Source organism: Pungitius pungitius, chromosome 1, assembly GCF_949316345.1.
Source record: "Pungitius pungitius chromosome 1, fPunPun2.1, whole genome shotgun sequence".
NCBI lineage: Eukaryota > Metazoa > Chordata > Actinopteri > Perciformes > Gasterosteidae > Pungitius > Pungitius pungitius.
The window spans coordinates 5,043,249-5,060,160 of record NC_084900.1 but is presented as its reverse complement, the minus strand read 5'-3'; the positions used below and the strand labels follow the sequence as shown (position 1 = coordinate 5,060,160).

General features: G+C 48.8%; 1 protein-coding gene across 1 annotated transcript; it reads left to right on the top strand.

Moving 5' to 3' along the window:
• Positions 1-3,155: 3,155 nt before the first annotated feature.
• Positions 3,156-14,977, top strand: rell1 (RELT like 1). Its single transcript, XM_037480854.2, has 7 exons — positions 3,156-3,340; positions 6,277-6,492; positions 7,726-7,797; positions 10,420-10,474; positions 12,261-12,512; positions 13,620-13,755; positions 14,241-14,977. The coding sequence occupies exons 1-7, from the start codon at positions 3,316-3,318 to the stop codon at positions 14,274-14,276; spliced, it is 792 nt and encodes a 263-aa protein (XP_037336751.1). The 5' UTR covers positions 3,156-3,315; the 3' UTR covers positions 14,277-14,977.
• The last annotated feature ends 1,935 nt before the right edge of the window (positions 14,978-16,912 follow it).

The following is a 16,912-nucleotide window of genomic DNA, read 5'->3' as shown; positions in this document are numbered from 1 at the left end:
TTCTTGTATTGAAATACTGTGTTAGAGCCCTCTGTTAAAGCTGTGCAACCTTCATTGAAAGTATTAGGATGGAAGTATATTAAAGTACAAACCCTAAATTAACTTTAGTTAATCTTATTTTGACTAAAGCTGTCAAAAGAATAAACTGAGTGGTGGAGCCTGCAGTGAGAGCTTGAGATCTGCAGAATGAGGTTTATACCGGCTCACTGTCGATATTGATTTAAAAAGCAAACCTTCATTAACGACTATTTGTCTGTTAACACGGAATAAAATGCATGTCTATTGCCCTTCCCGACGACGCTTGAATCCACGAATCCTCACATCGCAGCTGCTTTAAAAATGTGTTCCCCATCAACCTGGCGTGTTATACATTTGGAATCCCGGCATCTCATTGGTTGAGCTGCGCGGAGCCATCTGGCCAATAGTCTGGTGTCTGGCACCAGCCACCGGCAGGTGCTTCGTGTCTTTTTTGGTGCAAACGGTCGGACCAGTTTACCGCACGCGTTTGCCGGTTTGAATGTCATTTGACACGACGGACGGGCTGCACAGGCTACTTAATCTTATTTTACTATGCCTAACGTTCTGCACACAGATGCACGTTTCTTGACCAATCAACGAGCTATTTGCTTTAAGTCTATCCATCATTCTGGGAAAATAAAGTCGCGTGCAGTTTTTGTTGCATGATTATATTGACAAGTGCTAAAATGTGCAATCTGCAAGTGTGAGTGAGGCTGATGAGCAGATCCACATGTATGCACGAGTGTGTCCGATAGGGGGCAGCATTGCCTCTGTTGATCAAATGAGCGAATACTATGGGGTCATTCACGAGGAAAACGGCAGTTAATTAACAACATGACTTTGAATAAAACTAGCAGTAGAGACCGATATCTTGGTGCCACGGAGCTTGCAGACTGCGGCGTTTTATTTGTGTTCCACAAGCTTCTTGTTTTCTTTTTAAAGGGCATCGCTCTTATTCCGGGAGCAGGTCATCCGGTGATTATGGTGGAGTGATCACAGGTGTGCGTCATCGGCTCCATTTAAGCAGGGTGTGACAAGGGCACTGTCAAGTTGTGGAAAGAATGGATTAACCGTAAAGTCATTCATTAAATTCATTTCTATTTGCGAATCATGTGCGTGTGAGCTAATTGGACACCGTTGCACATCATTTTAATCACCGTCTTTTTCTTCTGTAAATTTCTTCCCCTTTTTTTAACAAGTGAATCTGGCTCAACCAATGGTTACCAAATCAGTTTATCCTAGTTAGCATGCAAGGCCAGTAAGTGGCAGCTTGCTGTGAGGCTGCAGGGTCTCTTTCCCCCCCGCCTTCTGCTTTACATGTTTCTGTCTTTATTTTTGTTGATTGAACACCTATTTAAGGGCAGACCCATGCTGAGAGTGCAGCTCTTTGAACATTCACTTCCATTTTTTTTCTTCCATTGTCACTCTAGGGGTAAATGCAATGATTGAATTCACCACATTAAAATCCAACGCTTCCCGGGAGTGAGTTTCAATAGTCACGCTGCCACACAACTATTCAGTGGGCCACAATGCGATTGAATGCATCCTCACAGCAATGGGATTTATCCACAGCTGGCCGGCCCCTTCTGTGTGTCTCCCCACGTCAGCGTGGGTTCTGTCCAAGTTCTCTCGACCCACAGTCCAGAGACGAGCAGATGAACACACCTAAATGCCCGTCCTGATCATTTCTAGCTGCGATTGGCGACCCTGAAATAGGACAAGGGGCTTCAGGTGGATGGATACATGCGTATAGCTTCTCTGACCCACAATCTTAGTCCCAATTGATTGAATTCCTACTTCATCAAACATGTTGTAAGGGCAGCTGCAGTATTGAATGAAAATAATTATTGGTCCGTTTTCTCCAGCCTTCTTCGTCTATTTGACCAATGTACCCCAACAAAGATTTTTTTTTGTGTGTTTCTGAGCAGTAAGAAGCACTGATTTAAAATCACTAAATCAGTCATGAATACCTGCAGTTTTGTCATATCTTTGTGGGTCATCCAGAACACCCGGCTGCACCATGGTGATGGGTGATATGAGCCATTTTGGCAGGTTCAAGAGGGCAGCAAGAGACCGGCCCACTGAGCCACCAGCAGGTCCCCTTTTGATCTAGTCCTTCTCTCGCGTGGATTGAGTAACATATCTGCAGAACAAATGGAGAATGCAAATTAAAATACAGCCACAGGTTTTCACAACACGGAGGCTTTATACCCCAACTGCCCCTCGTCCACACGGGGAGAGTGTAATATGGCTGAGGGTTTACATTGCAGGAGCATTAACGAAGCCGGTGAGCCTGAAGGCCTTGTGTCTGCTGCCACCTGCAGGATGACAGAGGGAGACTCGATCTGACTCGTTTCTTTTTAACATCTAAAAAAAAAAGAAGACATTTTTTCTGCTGTGTGTTGTAAATAAAATAACAAAACACTCTCTTCCCCTTTTCTCCAATTTCTTGTCACACATTTCATTTTTTTGGGGTGCATGGGTTTTATTAATGTTTCTGAAACTGCAGTATTTTTCACTGGGTTCATGAATGATTTTGCAAACTTACAGTTGCTGAAATATTTATTCTGAATCAATCGAAAGTGAAAAAAAGCAACTTGTTATGTTTTGTGTCTGATAGTCTTACAGAATCATTTCCACTATTGTTGAATGTGCTAAACTTTGTTTTATACATTACCGTCATGTTTCTTACACTTTCTTTGTGTTGAATATTTCGTTTGGATTTATGTAGTTTTCCCTCAACATAATTATTTTTTTCCAGGCATGCTTGTTGTCTAATTTATGGATTCAAGTACCAGGGTAAAAGCCACGGTAAAATCTCTACTTTGCTGTAGAACCTCTATCTAGATTTGTGCAGATCCATTTCTGTTACTGTTTTACTGTGGTATTCGCTTCAAAATATTCATGATAGATGCATTGTTATTTAACACAGCTGTACTTTGCTTTTATATCACATTTTAAAATAACATCGAAGCGAAATACCCAAGAAACTTTACTAAAACCGCCTCTCTAGCAACAACCAACGAAGACGGAAGTAGTAAGAAGGGAACCCTCTCGCCCCCCGCCTGTGCTCCTCTCTTTGTAGGCGGGGTCACGTGTGGAATTCTCATGTCTCTTTAAGATCAGGGCGTATCCCCCTCCTCCGTCAATCCGGAAATGCCGTGACGTCAGAAGAAGCCACACCCTCTGGCTTTGAGACCCGACTACGGCTCGCCGGTGACCAACGACGCTACGTTTCCAGCGGCCGCCCGTTGACTAACATCCCCGCCGGGCCTCCGGTGCGCTGACCGTCCGCCAATGGATAATTCTACCACCGACACGCGTGAGTCACCGGAGCGCCCCCCCCCCCTCCCGGTCACCCCCCTCCCTCCTCCCCTCTGCGTGGAATAATGAAGAAAAAGGCTTTAAGTTTAGCAGAGCTGCAGCGTCGTAAATCTTCCCTTCCCGCTGTGTTTAACAAATAAATAAATAATAATAATAATAAGTCGAGATGTAGGGGGGCTTTGCACGAGTGATGCCAACGTGTACGGGGGGGGAGTAACTTTAAGAAAACATTTTTTCTTGTTTCTACACTAACAAAACGTGCGGCCTGGCTTTAAGTTACAAGCTTTTATTACTCCTCATCCAAGATTTTACTCGGGTCAACTATTTCAGACTTTGTTTGCAACAAAGCTCACGCTGTACAATGCGTTCCCTTACTTGACATGGCTATTTCTGTGTGAACGTGAACGACCCTAATTGCCTCCATCAGTACATTTTTTAAGTTTATACACAATCCACAGGGATTGCAGATTTTTGTGGCCTGGTTCCATAGACCAAAAAAACCCCAGCGGCATTGTACCACTTGTATTTAATTGAGCATATATTTAAAGGATTACTATTCAAACACCGAGGGCTTATCAGCCCTCGTGGATCTTTCGTGGTTCAGATAAATCTGATGCAAATAATAATGATATGACTGTTCCTTTTTGAGTCTGTGGGTATTTTGAAATACTGCTGGGCTTCATTTCTGTGTCAGAGCAGAGAACCGTACGCGTAGCCAGTGTTCAGGCTTTGCTTTTACATCATAACCCTTTTAAAAGAAAACCTGGGCCCCTTTCAATTTTCCACGGAGAGTCCACAGGGAAACCTGTAGCTTGCAAAAAAGGCCGAACCCTCACGCTCATTCAATTTAGAGGTAGTCATCTGGAACAATGGTGGGGTATTAATGATTTGCTCATGTGGTTTGTATGTATATACACACACACACACACACACACACAGTATGTCTTGGATTGATTGACAGCTTAATGTGATGTTTATACTTGTACACACAGGCCTCGGCCCTCAGTGTTGCCGGACTTTCCCAAGAGGTCCGGAGACGGGGTCTCAGGATTATTTTGAGGACGTTGCCGTTTTCTCTCAGACTGCTACATTTGACAGGAAGTGACTCACCAAATTGTAACTGACACTGACACGAAACCGTGAACAGGAAATAAGACGTAGGTTTGGGGGGACGGCGTGCCCCTGAGAGTCACGTGACTCTTTTATCTTGTGACGGCCACACAACAAGCCACTTTCTGCAGGTAATGGGGTGGTTTCCATCACAGTGAATTATTTTATTTTTTTATTAATCCCCGAAACTAGTTTTCAAGTAGTGCATCTGATGTTGGAGAGAGAGAATAGAAGAGGTGCAGCATGGGAGGGAAGAGCGGATAACGGCAGTGATTTAATTTTAAAAATCAATCTCCCTTTTGTGTTTATTTTTTTTTCTTCCTTCTGTCTGTGGTTGCAGTGATTTGATTTTTTTACATTGCGTCGCGGCAGAGACGTCGATGACCTTCACGAGGTTGGACAGAAACTCCTCGCCGAGTAGATCTTCCCCCCCCCCCCACTAAACGGCAGGAAATGAAAGTGGCAGAACTGTAAAGCTCGGCTTATGGTTGCCACGGCGATGCGTTCGCTCCTCTCGAGTTAGATGAGGGGGGGGAGAGAGAGAGAGAGAGAGAGAGAGAGGGGGGGGGACGTCTAATGGACGTCAGGGCTCGATTACCCCATTTGTCAAAACTGTGGTCAATACGCCGAAGCTGTTCAACCAATCCATCCATTGCTAGACGGAACGGGCAAATTCCATTGATCGGTTAAAGTCGCCACATTTTTCAAACTCGGAGCTATTCACATCGCTGTAAATAACTGTTCATTCATCGGAAAAGACGCAGTGACGCAACCTCCACCTGAGCGTAGAATAAGTGCGCTCTCCGTCTCGGGGCTGTTATCTCGTAAAAAACGACCCAATCGAACGCGGCCCGGATGTGGCTCGTGATGACCAGACTCGAATCTACGGCACCAGCTGCGGATGCTTCTCATGACTCTATTCAGCCCTTTTTGCCTCTGTTCTCTCTGGTCCTTTTTTTTTTTGATGCAACTGGCGAGTGATTTTCAGTCATGGGTTCGAGTGCAGAGGCCTACTAGCCACACGAGTCGCCAGTCGGCCGCAGGGTGACGAGAGGGCTGCACAATGGTCTTCATCAGCGTGTTCGGTTTGACGCGTCAGGGAATCTGTACAATTGAGAAGAAGAAGAAGGGGGGGAGGGGGGGGCACGTTTAGCTATGCGGAGACACGCCCACGCGCACACGGAGCCCCAACGTCATGAATGTGTGATTTCTATGCTGACACGTCGTTGTGTGTCTGTGTAGTGTGTGTAGTGTGTGTGTGTGTGTGTGTGTGTCACACACACACACACACACACACACACACACGGTGACTGGAGGACGGACAAAAGCCCCATTTGTGTGTCGTGCATTCCACCGCGAGGGGCAGCTTTCCCCTCTGGTCCCGTTTGACCTTATCGAGGCATCAAGTCCACCGTTTAAAAAAAAAAAATAAAAAAAAAAAATAGATCGAAACGTTCACTTACTATTCCCCCCTCGGCGATGCGATGCCCCCTCCCTCCCCTTTTCAGCCACATGTTGCATATTAAATGAGAAACCGGGGGGCAATGATGTAGGTGGCGGGCGGGATGAATCAACGAGGTAATGGTTAGTCTCTGCTCTATGTCAGCACCCCTCCCAGACCTGCGCCCCCCCCCCCCCCCCCCCCGATGGGTCTAAAGTCCGGTGTGTAGGTGGGCCCGACAGATGGGAGCTGGAGAGCTTCTATCATTTTCTTCTGATAACACCAAGAAACCGTTCAGGGTGTTGTGATGTTGCAACAACGGTCTTCCGTTGATTTACCTTTTCCCTCTGCTTTTTCTTCGCTCCCCCCCCCCCCCCCCCCAGAGGGCCACGCGACGGTTCCCGGGGCGGCGTCCAACCGCCCGGACTACACCGCTTTCGTCCTGGTGCCCGTTTTCTTCCTCCTGGGCCTGCTGGGGGTGGTGATCTGCCACGTGCTGAAGAGGAAGGGCTACCGGTGCACCACCAAGGAGGAGGGAGAGGAGGAGGAGGTGGAAGAGGAGTGTGAGGAGGGAGAGAAGGATCCCGAGCTGGGCGGAGGTGAGGAGCAGAGGACTCGTATGTGACATCGCAGGTTTTTAAGCGTCATGTGTTGTTGTTGTTCTTGTTTTTTTTATTGCATCTATTCGGCTGTTGTTCGAGGCCTCGGTGCACACCCGAGGGACCCGTTGCTCATGCAGGCTCACGTTGATCTGAGGAAACAGGGGGAGGGATTAAGGAAGCAGATCTTCAGTTCCCTGTGCGGTGGCAAAGCACACACAAGTTTATATATATATATATATATTTTTTTTTTTCTTCTTTTTCCAAAGTAGTCCTCTGTCCGCCTGGGGGGCTTTTCATCCTCCTGTCACGGCAGTGGTCGAAATTCAAGGTCGGGGGGGGGGGGGCCATGCGGTAACAATCCCTGGATGCCCCCCCCTCCAGCGTTCCCAGCCTTCCACCACATTCCTCAGTCTAACGACTTTTGGCGTGTGCCGCGTACTGAGGCCCCAAACGCAGTCTCTGCTGCTTTGTCTTTACATATCAAACAGCTGTTTGCTGGTATCTCCATGTTTTTGCTGGTGTTGTGACCAGGTGTGTGTGTGTGTGTGTGTGTGTGTGTGCGGCGCTGAACGCAGAATGTAGCAGACTTGTAACAGAGAGGTTTGCTCGCGTTGCTCATCTTTGGTTTCTCCCGGAGAGGAATTGTCGGCAGGAACAAATGCTCTTAAGTCCATCGTGGGGTTTTTCTCCCTGTTGTCTGTCTTCTTGGGACGAGCCCAACCCTTTTTATTTTTGCCTCTCCCAGGTCACAACAGAGAGAGAACACCGCTTGTGGGTTCTTGCACCCATTCAGCTGTCATTCGGCTCTTGTTGCACAATGATCGGGTTTCTCTCTCTCTCTCCCGTTTGCAATGGGCAGGGCTTGAAATCGTTCGCGGCAGCACAGCAGAAGACTGTGACTATTCTGCGTGTGGTTCCCCGTAAATATTTGCTCCCCCGTTCCAGTCAAACTGAGACCTATGGCAGAGCCGTCAAGTCGTGGTATTAACAAGTTCCCTGGAAAATACCGTTTGCTGGCGTCATGTTCGCCACCTACGATGCAAAAAGGGGCCTTCGGGGGTTTGCCCCTGAACAGAACTGAACACACATGGGTCCTGGTTTGCTTATTTTACTGTGCTGCTCTGCCTAAAATATATACAGCCTAAATATTTGTTACCTGCAGGATATTATAACTCTGAATACTGAGCGTGTGTGTGTGTGTGTGTGTGTGTTTCTCTGCTTACCTTCCAGACATGAACGACACCCTCAGTGAAAACAACGACACCGTCGGGCAGATCATCCATTACATCATGAAAAACGAAGGTACGCATTAAATCCATTTTTATTTTCGACGCTAGTCGTGCAAACTGTCGATTGGGTCTTGCTTGGAAGTGTGGTATTGCTGTGGCTGGCACGGCGTGTACCGGGAGGGTCTCGGCAGGTTTAAACCAGCGCTTTTATTGTTGTAAACCTGAGCTCGGGGGCAGTTTTGTCTGCAGTCACAGCACTCGACTCGGAACCGGATCAATTTGAGTACCGCACTGATGTGCCGTTGAAACCCGGCTGTCAGAAACTTTTTTGTTGAAGTCTCAGGTGAAGGAAAAACAGAACAAATGGGACTCAAATGTTGGGCAGGTTCAATGTTGAGTTTGATTTCAGATCATATTTCATGGAAGTTTTGGAGATCTTGGACTGATTTCTATGGCTCTGCACATCGAGAGCAAAGGTTGTAATAAAATAGAATATTAAATGGGAGAAATCATACTTTAACACTTAAAATATCTGCTTAAACTTAATTGAATATGATAGTTAATGATGTACCATTACCTTTCATTAAATGTTTATATTCTGATTATAAATAAGGGGTTTAAAGGTTTGCTAATATTCATTGAAGATAACCATCTTAACAACAGGTCCTGCTGGCCTGCCCCCCCCCCCCTCCCCCCTCCCACCAGGGCCGTCCGGCCACCATTGTCCTCTGTCTGCTTCGAGCTGACTCATCACAGCTTTCGGGAGTAACTACGTTTGGACGGGTCCGACTCGTCCTCGCAGTGTCCCGCTGGAGACGCGGCTCAGGAATGTGTGTGTGTGTGTGTGTGTGTGTGTCTGTGTGCGAAACGCTTCCTCGTTGCGGGACACTCACACCGTTGGGGGATTTTTCACGGAAATAATCACGCGGGAACAAAGGGAGTCGTTTACAGCGAGCAGTCAGCGTATAAATACACTCACCGGCCACTTTATTAGGTACACCTGTCCAACTGCTCGTTAACACTTAATTTCTAAGCAGCCAATCACATGGCGGCAACTCAGTGCATTTAGGCATGTAGACATTGTCAAGACAATCTCCTGCAGTTCAAACCGAGCATCAGTATGGGGAAGAAAGGTGATTTGAGTGACTTTGAACGTGGCATGATTGTTGGTGCCAGAAGGGCTGGTCTGAGTATTTCAGAAACTGCTAATCTACTGGGATTTTCACGCACAACCATCTCTAGGGTTTACAGAGAATGGTCCGAAAAAGAAAAAACATCCAGTGAGCGGCAGTTCTGTGGGCGGAAATGCCTTGTTGATGCCAGAGGTCAGAGGAGAATGGCCAGACTGGTTCGAGCTGATAGAAGGGCAACAGTGACTCAAATAACCACCCGTTACAACCAAGGTGGGCATAAGAGCATCTCTGAACGCACAGTACGTCCAACTTTGAGGCAGATGGGCTACAGCAGCAGAAGACCACACCGGGTGCCACTCCTTTCAGCTAAGAACAGGAAACTGAGGCTACAATTTGCACAAGCTTATCGAAATTGGACAATAGAAGATTGGAAAAACGTTGCCTGGTCTGATGAGTCTCGATTTCTGCTGCGACATTCGGATGGTAGGGTCAGAATTTGGCGTCTACAACATGAAAGCATGGATCCATCCTGCCTTGTATCAACGGTTCAGGCTGGTGGTGGTGGTGTCATGGTGTGGGGAATATTTTCTTGGCACTCTTTGGGCCCCTTGGTACCAATTGAGCATCATTGCAACGCCACAGCCTACCTGAGTATTGTTGCTGACCATGTCCATCCCTTTATGACCACAATGTACCCAACTTCTGATGGCTACTTTCAGCAGGATAATGCGCCATGTCATAAAGCTGGAATCATCTCAGACTGGTTTCTTGAACATGACAATGAGTTCGCTGTACTCAAATGGCCTCCACAATCACCAGATCTCAATCCAATAGAGCATCTTTGGGATGTGGTGGAACGGGAGATTCGCATCATGGATGTGCAGCCGACAAATCTGCGGCAACTGTGTGATGCCATCATGTCAATATGGACCAAACTCCCTGAGGAATGCTTCCAGCACCTTGTTGAATCTATGCCACGAAGAATTGAGGCAGTTCTGAAGGCAAAAGGGGGTCCAACCCGTTACTAGCTGGGGGTACCTAATAAAGTGGCCGGTGAGTGTAGATGTGACAAGTGAGGAGTCACGGTGGAGGGGGGGGGGGGGGGGGCGGCGGTCGTCGTCTTTACGGCTGAGCAAAGACTGCCATCTACAGATGAAATCATAATAAGGGGCGTCACAGCGCAGGCAGGGCTGTGCTTGTTCCTCATTGGTCGTCCATGCGCCAGCAAAACGCTGTGAAAATGTAACACACCCATTTTAGATTTTTGAAATGATTTTTAAAAAAAAACAAACAAGGCTGTATCCCAGGTATTTACTCCATAATGCAAAAATACTTTTTAGATGAGACCCCACTTACTGATCCAAAAAAGAAGAACAATATTTTTCCCCTGTGCCAAATGAGACACTTTTTCAAAAAGTGCCCCCTCTGGGTTTGTCGCGCTGATCTGGCACATCGTCCTGAGGTCGACGTGTGCATGTTTGTGCCGCTTTAATTGGGCTATTTATTCAAGGGTTAATTCTCTTCCTCTCTCTCTCTCTCTCTCTCTCTCTCTCTCTCCTCAGCAAACTCGGACGCCCTGAAAGCCATGGTTCATGAAAACAGCATTGACTCTGATGGGTAAGTTACCTGTTCTGTTCTGTTTTTTTTTTTTTTTTTGTCTTTCCAGGCCGTGAAGAACCATCTCAACCACCAGATGGCGCCGAAAGCCTCCTTAGGGTGAGGGAGTGGGGGGGAGTGAGTGGGGGGGGGGGGGGGGGCTGAAGTGACTGGAATGAGAAGGGCCGGAGCAGGAAATGAACACAAAAGGCAATCAGGCCACGCTTCTCTTCCGATGCTTCTCCAGATTGGCACGGTTTGATTGAGGGCGAGCAGCTGGGGACCCATACCCCCACGCCCGCCCCCCCCCCCCCCTCCCAGAATGCCGCAGTGCCCCTCATCAATGTATTGAGGGTAATCATTAAAGCCTATTGGGCACAGTTGTTGGCTGTTTGCTATTGGACGATTTGCCGGAACACTGTGATTTATAAAAAAAAAAAAAAAAAAGTGACGTTGGGGGTCTTTGTGCTTGAGGCTTTACATGAAGAATAAGAGTTGATTTAGCAGTTGAGTTGTGAGTCTCGGGTTGTGACCAGTGACGACTGGTGAGGACGCTGCCCACTTGACACCAGGAGGCCTCCTCGTCTCCTTACCTCAGTCCTAAAGCACCGTCTCCCGGGCTGACGAGTGCGCACTTAACGATCGCAGTCTCTGATCCGGATGCTGATCACGTCTCGATCGTCGTGAAACCGCCTCCATCGTTGCAGGCGGTTGGTTTCAGCCCGAGCCTGAATCGTAAGGCCGGGATTCCTGCGTCACGAGAAGGCGACATTTAGGGCGTCGTCACTTTGCTTCTTTCTTCTTCTTCTTCTGTTTTTTTTTTTTTTTTTTTTTGATGGACAGTTGGAGGGAGGAGAAGCCGAGGGCTCTTGAAGTATTCTGCTCGATCGCAGTGAAACAATCTGCAAGAAATCAGAAAAATCGGACACATCTCCACTCCCCCTCCCCCCCCCCCCCCACCCCTCCAGTCTTCCTTCATCTAAAAACAATCTCCCCCCTGCTTTGTGGTACTCCCCCTGCTTCTCAGGCCGTTCTCTCCTTCGCCCGAAACCAGGTTGGGCACCCGGCCAGTGGATCACTTAGAGAGGAGGTGGCGAGGGGGGTGGGGGGGGGCGGGGGTTAATTTATGGGACACTTAAGGGGAGAGACGGACAGACGAGGGAGGCAAAAGGCGACGGGGACGAAGAGGGACTGTAGTGCCGCTTTGCTACCAGCCCGCCCCCCCCCCTCCGCCCCCTTTCTCCACCCGAGTCGGGTCATTACACATTATGCTATACGGTATAATTTATGTCTGGACCCCTGGGGCTCGACCCAGGACGAGCCAAATTTAGTTAATTATACTTCCAGTGGTGTGGACTTGCCAGTGCAGTCCATATTTATATCAACATCTGGCGTTTTTTTTTTTTTCCGGAGCCCCCCCCCCCCACCACAATTTGGACACCCGCTCTGGTGGCTGAATGACAAACGGGCGCCCAAAACTCCTCCTTCAAAGAGCGGAAGATGCTTTATTTATTTTTTTTGGCCTCCTGTGAGTGTGGGATGGGATACGGATGGTGTGCATCTGATCCGTTTTGCCTTCCCTCAACCAGCCGATCCTCTCCTATCAGTCCACCGACACCTCCCCCCGGGGGGGGGGGGGGGGGGGGGATTGTTCTCAAAGGGCTTGCCGGGGTTTGATTGGCGATAAAGATATTAAATGTGGTGTTTGTGCGTAATTTGAAGAGCTCCATCTCCCATGGAATGAAAACTCAAATAACTGTCCACCAAAACCCCTCCCACACTAACTTCTGGTCCTTCCGTCTTTCAGCCCTCCGGTCACCCCCACGTCGCCCGGCACCCCGACCCCGCCGACGACTCCCGTATCTCCGGGCGCACCGCCGGGGGCGGCCAAGCACACCTGCAGCCACCTGCACACCATCGGCGGCCTCGGCGGCCACAAGAACATCTGCACCCGCTGCAGCCAGAAGAAGTGGCCGCTGATGAGGAGGCCGTCTGCCCGCAGGCCGGAGCAGCAGCGCCGCAGCCAGCCCGCAGAGGTCACGGTCCTGGCTGTGGGCAGGTGTGTGTGTGTGTGTGTGTGTGTGTGTGTAACCCTAACCTCCAAAAAGAATGTCTTCCAATCGTACCAAATCCAACCAAACCAGGTGCTTTGACGAGCAGACGCCTATTGGATAGTGGCTTGCACACTAACGACACTCAATCATTGACCCCCCCCCAAAATCCCGATCTAATTACACAGAGAGTCCGGACTGGTGACCTGGAAAATGCACGCGTGAACCGCCCGGATAAAGCCTGAGGAAAAAAACAAAACGTTTCCATCGTGTCAACCCGTGTTGTGCTCCATGGCTGCAGAGATGGCCTTTGCTTCTGGTCATACTGTCCAGTTACTACAAGTTCCCTTCAAACGACGCTTTGTTCATTACGTCGCTGTCGGAAGGCTCCGTCCTTTTGTAAACAACAGTATCTTTAAGAACCACGGGGTCCAGCGCGCCAGTTGAGCGCTTTTAACGTGAAGCTGCAGGAACGGGATGTTCTGTGTTGCGCAAGCAGCGGGTGGGGCGGGTGGGGACTCCCTCCAGCTCGTGAAAAGGCCACCGTAACCAAAGTCGCTGTACCGAGCTGGAACCACTCAAAGGGCTCGACGGCTGCTGCTGATGATGACGAACGAACGAACGCAGGCCGGTGAATTGTTTGCTCCAATGTGGCTCACCACGAGCGGCAGCTTGCACGGCCACGCAGAGGGTCAGCATGACCTGGATATGAATATTCATCTTCAGATTTAATTAAAGCCTGTGTGTGTGTGTGTGTGTGTGTGTGCGTGTGCGTGCAGGTGCACACACACAGGGTGGATGAGGGGAGGTGGAGGTGCGCGGTTTAGGCCACGGGGAGCGTGTTTGTCGGCGTGTTTATCGGTGAGAAGACACCGGCAGGTTCCCTGCTGCGGCACAGATTCGAAAAAGCTGACACCCACTGAGTTTGTTCATTCAAATGACTATTTTCTGCTCCTTATTCATATTGCTTGTGGTGTGAATATCCAATAGGAAAAAAAAAAAAAAAAGAGAGAGGGCGGCAATTTGTTTTAATGAGCCAACTCTTCACTGTTTCCAGTTATCATCTCCACACACACCCTTTAAAAAAAATGAAATAAATGTTTGTCTCCTCTCAGGTTCCGGGTGACAAAGTGTGAAAAAGCACCCAGGGAGAGGCGGGCGATGCTGATCACGGACTCCAACGGCAGCGCGCCGTCTACGCCTCCGACCGCGGCCAAGGCCAAGAGCCGGACGACGTCCGAGTCCCAGCAGGTCTGTGCCCCCCCCCGGAGCCCTCCACGGCCTCCGCCCACGCCTCCCCGGAAAAAAATATATTTAGACTTTATAGTCCGTGATTTTTGAAACGTCACATGCACAAAAAGTTACATGTCTTAATACTAATACTTGTGTAACCGTTTGGGCTTGTGAGATAACAAAGGCAGCGATACATCGTTACGCAACGCCAGTAATCCCCCAGCAGCAGCTGTGCATGTGTGAGTCATGATGCCGTGAATGCATCGGTTGTCGGGTATAACCCCCCCCCCCCCTTGTCTTTATTCATTTATTTATTTAGAGTTTTCTGATATTCAGGCCCTATAACGCGGGAAGGTTCTGTTTACGCTCTCTGGATCAGCGCTGCAACCAAGTCCTGTTTTTGGTTCCACGTTAGAAATACAAAGCATTTGCGGTTCTCAAAACTTTCGATGACCCCTTTCTGTATTAAGCCGCGATTTTTTATTTTTTTTTTCCTTCTGCAGGAGCAGGCGGAGAACTTGGCTGAAGATAAAAGGTAGCGATCGCGCCGGGTCCAGAGGCGAGAAGACTAACATCTGGACAAAAACTCAAACAAGGACATTGAAACATCAGTCGGTGGAGGAGCAAAGTCCACCGGGGGGAGTCGCCCCCCCCACCCCCCCCCCACGCGGGGCCCGCTGCCGCCGCCGCCGATGATGATGAGGACGATGGTGGCGAGAGCGACGCGCCAGCCGGTCATTTCACAGGCGGGCGAAAGGTTCACAACGGGGTCGCTCAGCGCGGGCTTAATGTCAAGGAAGGGTCTTTTAGGGGTGCTGAGGTCACTCAATAGGCCGTGTGTGTGTGTGTGTGTGTCAGTCAAGTGGTTGATTGAACTACACCCTGAAGACACGTAACTAGATATCTTAAAACACTTTTTAAACTAAAAGTTCAGCTCATGAAGTTGTTTTTGAGCTGCACCAGTCACTGTTCTTTCAGCTTTGTTTTGCTCTCCACCATCACCAAGCAGAGAATGCCTCACGGAACTAGAAAAGTGAACATTTAATTACGTTTCCGCCTCGGATTTTAAATCACTCTTCTTTTAATGGATTTAATTATGGAAGGTTAACACTAACTTGTATCTGTTTAAACCCCCTCATGAGCTAATCATCAAAAAGTGTCATTTCCCCTGATAATGTTCAAAACACATCATTTTAACCACGTTTTTCTTTTTGTCATTGCATTGTGCCTAATTTCTTTTTTTTAAATAAAATTATACATGCTTTAAATTTTGGGAAAAATTTGCTGTGTTTCTATCGTTTTTATAGTCAAATGAATAAAGATGACTAATTCATGTCAAACCCCCAAAAATAAACTTTAATTTACTTTAATCACACATTCGTACATTATTCCCAGTCGATGCGGACGTGACCCTCGACCCACCCCCCCCCCCCCCCAATCGACCTTGAGAGTAGCGTCGAACCCTGACGGCACACGAGGCCTCGTGGCTGCAGGCCCAAAACGAAGCGGCCTTTTCAGAAACCCGAGGGTAAGACGTGACGTAGCTCGGGGGGGTGCAAACATCGACTCAAACGCGTGTTTACTTTTAGCCTCTCGGGGAAAATTCCACTGGGGGGTGGGGGGGGGGGAAATGTATAAAAGCGTTTCAGATGCCTTTTCTGGCGACAGGGTTTCCATGGCGATGTCAGGCTAAGTGCCCCCACGTCTTATCTTCAGGGGCCCTGGGTATCAGCCAAGAAGACGGAGCCCTGGCTCAGGTGGGGGGATATTTGGTGCCAGGGGGGGGGAGGGAGTCTAGTCAATGTTTAACACCTTTTTGAACTGCATCACCTTGAACGCGGTGACCTTGTGAAATGGCTCACCGCGCCCCCCCCTCCTCCCCCTCCCAACCCCTCTCTTCAACACGGCTTTCACACGGCTCAGACGAGTTAAAAGGAGGAACCCGACGCTACTTCATCCGGAGTGCTATTGGCTGCGCAATAAGTATTAACAGCCAATGGGGGGAAGCCTTCGCTCACGCAGCTGAGAGCAGGTGGGATTGGATACTTTAAGTCGTTCAGATCACAACACGCTGAAAGGTCGTTGTGGAATCTTTCACCCGAACGAAGCCAAAAAATACAGGGTCCCGGCCCGGCCCGAAGCTTTGTTATTCCAGCATTCCCCCGCGGAGTCGAAATGTTCAGTTTGCGGGTTTAATATTTAACCAGAGAGAACACAGAACCCCGGAGGAGGCGGGCTATTTTTGTTACTCTCTCTCTCAGACATTATGACGGGAAAAGCTACCGTCGAATGTTGGCACTGATTAACGTGGTGTTCGGGGGGGGGGGGGGGGGGGGGGGGCAGTGAGAATCCTCGGAATAACACTGTCGTAGGTGGATATTTCCTCTTTAAATGCAACCCTGCAATCCCTCTGAGACAAGGAAGTGTGTGTGTGTGTCCCACAATTAAGGGTGACATCATTAACTCCAACAAAGCCTTGAGAAAAACAAACATAGCAGGCGCACACACCCCCTGGGGGGTGGGGGGGGGGGGGGACTGCGCTGTACACTGGGCCTGCCTAATGGACCCGGTGAAGACAACATGAAGGAATCCGCTCTTTATCTCGCAAGTCGACGCGCGGCAGGTTGTGGCACAAATTAGCTCGTCTCAAAGCTGCTTTTGTGCCGTTATCTGGAGCCGCGGCTGAGGCCGATCGATTTGGATTGCCGTGGTGAGCAGTGAGGGATACTGAGAGGAAACCTAGACACTAAACGATCCATTTTTGTGCCCTTTTTAAACATTTAAATGTATTGTAAAGAACATGAATCCATCATCTCGCTGATCTCGCTAGGATCGCGGCCTCCGTGTGTTTAATTCAATCTCAAACGAGGAAGGCACCTTTTAATTGAGGCAGGTGTCCGATTTTAGACAATCATCAGGGCAGATGACTTAAAGAGAAGGACGTCAAATGCAGCACACCTGTGCAGATACATCGGATCTACAGACGTGTCACAACGCGCAGACGACTGCTTCGGTTGTCTGGCGCCATTATTCCGATTTTGAGGGCTTTATATTTCTATGTATGTGTTTTTAGTGACATGCTGTGATGGGGAACAGCATTTCCCATGAGTACTTGCAAGCTCCAGGCCCAGGTGAGTGCTATTTGAGGTCATTAAAAGCCGTCAGATTCCCCTCT

Bases quoted from the DNA above. Each gene is read 5' to 3' on its own strand.
- rell1 (XM_037480854.2), top strand. From the start codon at position 3,316: ATGGATAATTCTACCACCGACACGC. The intron at 3,341-6,276 runs GTGAGTCACCGG...CCCCCCCCCCAG, and splicing joins TAATTCTACCACCGACACGC to AGGGCCACGCGACGGTTCCC. The intron at 6,493-7,725 runs GTGAGGAGCAGA...CTTACCTTCCAG, and splicing joins GGATCCCGAGCTGGGCGGAG to ACATGAACGACACCCTCAGT.